The sequence below is a fragment of the Rhinoraja longicauda genome, chromosome 27, assembly GCF_053455715.1.
Source record: "Rhinoraja longicauda isolate Sanriku21f chromosome 27, sRhiLon1.1, whole genome shotgun sequence".
NCBI lineage: Eukaryota > Metazoa > Chordata > Chondrichthyes > Rajiformes > Arhynchobatidae > Rhinoraja > Rhinoraja longicauda.
In genome coordinates this window covers 6,025,712-6,031,489 of record NC_135979.1, presented here as the reverse complement: position 1 = coordinate 6,031,489, position 5,778 = coordinate 6,025,712, and the positions used below count along the sequence as shown (strand labels likewise).

The 5,778-nt window shown below is 51.5% G+C and overlaps 1 protein-coding gene across 1 annotated transcript; it reads right to left on the bottom strand.

The window, feature by feature from the left end:
• Positions 1–4,037: 4,037 nt before the first annotated feature.
• On the bottom strand, positions 4,038–4,625 carry LOC144606619 (ras-like GTP-binding protein RHO). Its single transcript, XM_078422891.1, has one exon. The coding sequence runs from the start codon at positions 4,623–4,625 to the stop codon at positions 4,038–4,040; it is 588 nt and encodes a 195-aa protein (XP_078279017.1).
• Positions 4,626–5,778: the final 1,153 nt, after the last annotated feature.

The window sequence follows — 5,778 nt, the reverse complement described above, 5'->3', positions numbered from 1 at the left end:
AATACACATTTATGTGCATTTCTGGCCACCACATTACAAGGGGGATGTGGAGGTTTTGGAGATAGTGCAGCAGAAGTTGACCGGGATACTGCTGGATTAGTGGGATATTACCTATAAGGAGATGGTGGACAAATTTGGATTGTGTTTTCTGGAGCATGGGAGGCTAAGGAACACTTGTCAGTGGGGTTGCCAACTTCCTCGCTCCCAAATACAGGACAAAGGGTGACGTCACTGCCCCGCCCGCGCCCCACGTGACCTCACCCAGCCAGCGGCCACGTGCTCCCGCTCCACCAAAGGCCACCACTCCCCACCCCCACCCTCACCCCCTGCTCGCCATTCCACCCCCACTCCCCACCTCCTGCTCCCCATTCCCACTCCCCACCTCCTGCTCCCCACTCCCCACCCCCTCCTCCCCACCCCCACCCCTGCTCCCCACCCCCACTCCCCACCTCCTGCTCCCCACTCTCTACCCCCACCCCACCTCCTGCTTCCTACTCCTACCCCCTGCTCCCCACTCCCTTCCCCTGCTCCCCACCCCCACCTTGCTTCCTGCCCCCACCCCCTGCTGCCCACCCCCCACCTTGCTCCCCACCCCCACCTTGCTCCCCACCCCCACCCTGCTCCCCCACCCCCATCCCCCGCCCCCACCCCCTGCTCCCCGCCCCCCACCCCCATCCAGTGCCAGGGCTTGTTCATTCTGCGTTGGCCACTGATTGCCAGGCTGGTCTCGTGCCTGACAAGGTTCCCGAATGACTTGTGTCAGGAGCGGGCTGAGGGTACCTGGGGAGCTGCCACACCTGATGTGCTCGCAAAACACTTGGCATCTGGAGACGTAGGAAAGGCAGCTATTACACATCCTTTATTGTTGAACCATGACTTACTGTGACCCCGATAATTGCAGACCAGCGGGTCTGTGGGGAAGATCAGGCCCAAACTTTATTGTTTCGTTTAGAGAGACAGCGTGGAAACAGGCCCACCAAGTCCGCATCGACCAGCGATCCTCGCACATTAACGCTCTCCTGCACACACTAGGGACAATTTTCACATTTATACCAAACCAATTAACCTACAAATCTGCATGTCTTTGGAGTGTGGGAGGAAACCGGAGCACCCGGAGAAAAGCCATGCAGGTGAACGTACAAACTCCGTATAGACAGCAGCCGAGGTCAGGATCGAACCCCATGTCCCTGGTGCTGTAAGGCAGCAACTCTACCGCTGCGCCACCGTGCCGCACTTGAACAGGCTTGGGAACACTGGAACGCAGGGAGATCGGCACATTCCCAAGAGGCGGGAGTTAAGATTAGGACCCAGTGCTGATTGATTGGTGTTGGTGATTAAAGATTGAACAATGTGGTTAGAGTCAGTCTCTCAGGGACATTTAACATTATCTCAATTTTAAATCGTTTTAAATAATTTCGTTCCGGCTTGTCTTGAAATTCCTGAGAGGCATTCCTAACGAATGCAATTTATTACCTTTTCAAATAACTGCTGTGCATTTATGTCATAAAAGAGGATTTCCCCGCCACTGGAATCACGTGGATTCATTCTGAGTCATAGAAATGGCCTTCCATTCACAGCGAGGAATGTGGAATCGGCTGTGGTGGATGTTTCTGTTAAACTGGCTGTGTGTCTTGTTGCTTTTTACTTAGTATGGCTATATGGTAACTCAAATTTCACTGTAACTTAATTGCTACGTGTGACAATAAATTAATCTTGAAATCTTGAAATATGGAAACATAGAAAATGGGTGCTGGAGTAGGCCATTCGGCCCTTTCAATATGATCATGGCTGATCATTCCAAAATCAGTACCCCGTTCCTGCTTTCTCCCCACATCCCTTGATTCCATTAACCCGAAGAGCTAAATCTAACAGTCCCTTCAAACCAAACATCTCTGTCACCACACTCTTTGTCTGTGGCTTTTTCTCAATTGAACTTGATTCAGACAAGATTGCGCCTGAAATGTGGTGACTCTTGTGTTCTGACCCAGTGTGGTCTACTGTTTTACACTCTTCTACTTAGTGTGACAGTGCCCAATGTATGGCAGGGTTGGCACTGAACTGTATGCTGCAAAAGAATGTCACTGTACTTGGGTACATAGGGTCACACAGCACAGAAACACACCCTTCGACCCAACTTGCCCACACCGACCAACATGTCCCATCTATACTAGTCCCACCTGCCTGCGTTTGACCCTTATCCTACTAAACCTGCCCAGTCCATGTACCTAAGATAGACACAAAAAGCTGGAGCAACTCAGTGGATCACACAGCATTGCTGGACAAAAGGAATAGGTGACGTTTCGTGTGGAGACCCTTCTTCACGCCGATGAACTCAGGATCGAACCAGAATCTCTGGCACTGTAAGCCAGCAACTGTACCGCTGCACCCTTAATCCCACTTTTGCATCCACTCCCTACACACGAGAGGCAATTTACAGAGACCGATTAACCTGCAACCCAGCACATGACTTGCAATGCACCACACAGGCTTAAATTCTATTAAAGTATTTAAATGAAAGCCAACACGGAACACAAGTGTTTACTCTGAACGTAAAGGTCAGCATAAAGTGTTTATTTTCTTTTCAGCAGCTTTAGAGTTTGGCTTTTCCACATTCAGTTAAAAAAGTTAACATACTTTTACAAGAAAAAACGTGAATAATTATTTAATAAATATTCTTTAACTATCATTTGTGCATAGAGTGATGTATTCTTCCCTGTACACACTGAGATCCAGTCCCATGAATACCATAAGTCTAATGCACTTTGGACAAGTAACTAACTGCAACTTATGGATGGACCTTTCCACACATAGTCTTGCCTGAACTCTAAACGTGCAAACGCCCAGCTCTGCCACCATGCCATGTACGATTGGAAGAGTCTGCCACAGACGGCTGGACCCATTTCAAAAGTCTCGCTGTAGGACAGGGATTCAGGGATAGATGAGACCCTCCACCCCTCCCCCATCTCCCAGTTCAGGAGATGGAAGCCATCTGAGCTTCCACTTTAGTCGAGCCTGTCTAGGACCAGAATTAGGCCATTCGTCCCATCGAGTCTACTCCGCCATTCAATCACGGCTGGGTGAGGTCACGTGGGGCACCACCTGGTCCCGTATTTGGGAGTGAGGAAGTTGGCAAGCCTAGCTGACCCTGACTCCCATCCATGTTTGCTTCCTTTACACCAATGTTGATCTTTGACACCCTGGCCTTCTCAGTTTTTATTGCAGGTTTCCTGCACCTGCGGATTTTTTTGTTTTTTGATTGGTTTTTTTAAGACCGAGACCATGCTGGAAATGTCCAGCAGGTCAGGCAGCGTCTGTGGAGAGAGTTGATGTGACGAGCTTTTAATGAAGGGTGACTGACCTGAAGCATTAACTCTGCATCTCTCTCCGCGGGTGCTGCCGAACCTGCTGAGTGTTCCCTTCGAGCCAGCACCGCCATTCATTGTGATCAGGGCTGATCATCCACAATCAGTAACCCGTGCCTGCCTTCTCCCCTTCCCCCTTGATTCCACTAGCCCCTGGAGCTCTATCTAACTCTCTTTTAAATTCATCCAGTGAATTGGCCTCCACTGCCTTCTGTGGCAGAGAATTCCACAAATTCACAACTCTCTGGGTGGAAAAGTTTTTTCCTCAGCAGGCAAACCCATTTGGCCAAATGACACCCTGTCCACAGTGTTTGTTGTCGTGCGATATTACTTCCCACCAAAGTCTTCATCTGGGGTCTGATGCAGTTCTGTTCTCATTCGTTGGGAGTGGTTGCCCAGTCACCAGGTGGGTTGGCCAGCGTGAAGTCCAATCACCAGTTGGGTTGGCTTGAGTGAAGTTCATTCACCAGTTGGGTTGACCGGAGTGGTCCATTCAGCAGTTGGGTTGACCAGAGTGGTCCATTCAGCAGTTGGGTTGACCGGAGTGGTCCATTCAGCAGTTGGGTTGACCGGAGTGGTCCATTCAGCAGGTGGCTGGACCAGAGTGGTCCATTCACCAGTTGGGTTGACCAGAGTGAAGTCCATTCATCATCTCCTCCATGCTCGGGCACCACGTTACAACAGGGTGCACCCGCAGTCGAAGCAGCCTGGCCGGGGGGGCTTCAGCGTGGCCCGAGTGGCCGTCTGGAAGACCTCCCAGACGCCGTCCTTGTTCTTGGCCGAGCACTCCAGGTAAGCGTGGGCTCCGATCTTCTCGGCCATCGCCCGCCCGTCCTCCCACCTGACCGGCTCCTTCTTGCCCCTCGCCGCCAGCTCCAGCCTCGTCCTCTCGTCGTGTCTCAGGTCCTTCTTGTTGCCCACCAGCACCAGGGGCACCCCGGGGCAGAAGTGCCGCACCTCGGGCATCCACCTGTCGGGGATGTTCCACAGGGAGTAGGGGCTGTCCACCGAGAAGCAGAGCAGCAGGACGTGGGTGTCCGGGTAGGAGAGTGGCCTCAGGCGGTCGTAGTCCTCCTGTCCGGCCGTGTCCCACAGGGCCAGCTCCACCGGCCTCCCGTCCACCACGATGTCTGCCACGTAGGTGTCGAAGACGGTGGGCACGTAGCCCTCGGGGAACTCGTCCCGGCTCAGTACGATCAGCAGGCTGGTCTTCCCACAGCCCCCGTCCCCCACCACCACCAGCTTCCTCCTCACCGTCCCCATGTGTCCCTGCTCTCCCCGTGACAAAACAACCCTCAGCAGGACACCAAACGCTGGAGTCACTCTGGTGAAGGTCGCTTCTCCAAGAGTCAACTTCCCTGTAACCGCTGGGAGCTTTATATCAACCTGACCTGCAGCCTTGTCTCTCTGACTCACCCTCCCTCCCTCCCTCTCTCTCTGACTCACCCTCCCTCCCTGCTCAATAACAGGCAACGAAACCACCCCCAGCACTTCCCACCTCCTCCAGGAGACCAGATTTAAAACCAGCCACACCTTTCACCCTGCCTTGTTTTTGTTTCCCCCCCCCCTTCCCCTTCCCCGACGTTTTCTCCTGGGCTGTTCCACACGGAATTGATCCTACATTTTGGATTTTATTCACAAAATGCTGGAGTAACTCAGCGGGTCAGGCAGCATCTCGGGAGAGAAGGAATGGGTGACGTATCGGGTCGAGACCTTTCTTCAGACTGACGTTCACAAAATGTGTCCCACCTATATCCTTCCTTTGTCCCGCCCCCCTGACATCAGTCTGAAGAAGGGTCTCGACCCAAAAACGTCACCCATTCCTTCTCTCCCGAGATGCTGCCTGACCTGCTGAGTTACTCCAGCATTTTGTGAATAAATACCTTCGATTTGTACCAGCATCTGCAGTTATTTTCTTATACGTTTTGGATTGATTAACTTTGTGGGGAGACACATTAATAGTTATTGGAAGATTCCTGTCATCCTTTGCTAAAGACAGGCAATATGCTCTCGCTCCGGGACCTACACGAGGACTTGGAAGAATTGTTCTAAAAGCTGATGGTAAGATTATTTTTTGTGTCTCGAGAAATCATTGGATAAACTGATCAGCATTTTTTAATCATCTTTTTGTTGGCTATGGTGTGGCGTGTAGGAAGGAACCACAGATGATGGTTTACCCCGAGGATAAGACACAAAGTGCTGGAGAAACTCAGCAGATCAGAGAAGCATCTCTGGAGAACATGGATAGGTGACCGAATGTCACCACAAGGAACTGCAGATGCTAGTTTATACCAAAGAAAGACACAAGGTGCTGGAGTAACTCAGCAGATCGGAGAAACATCTCGGGTGAACATGGATAGGTGATGTAATGTAATATCAAGGAACTGCAGATGCTAGTTTATACCAAAGATAGACA

Excerpts from the sequence above, each read along its gene's own strand:
- LOC144606619 (XM_078422891.1), bottom strand. The coding sequence starts at position 4,625 with ATGGGGACGGTGAGGAGGAAGCTGGTGGTGGTGGGGGACGGGGGCTGT.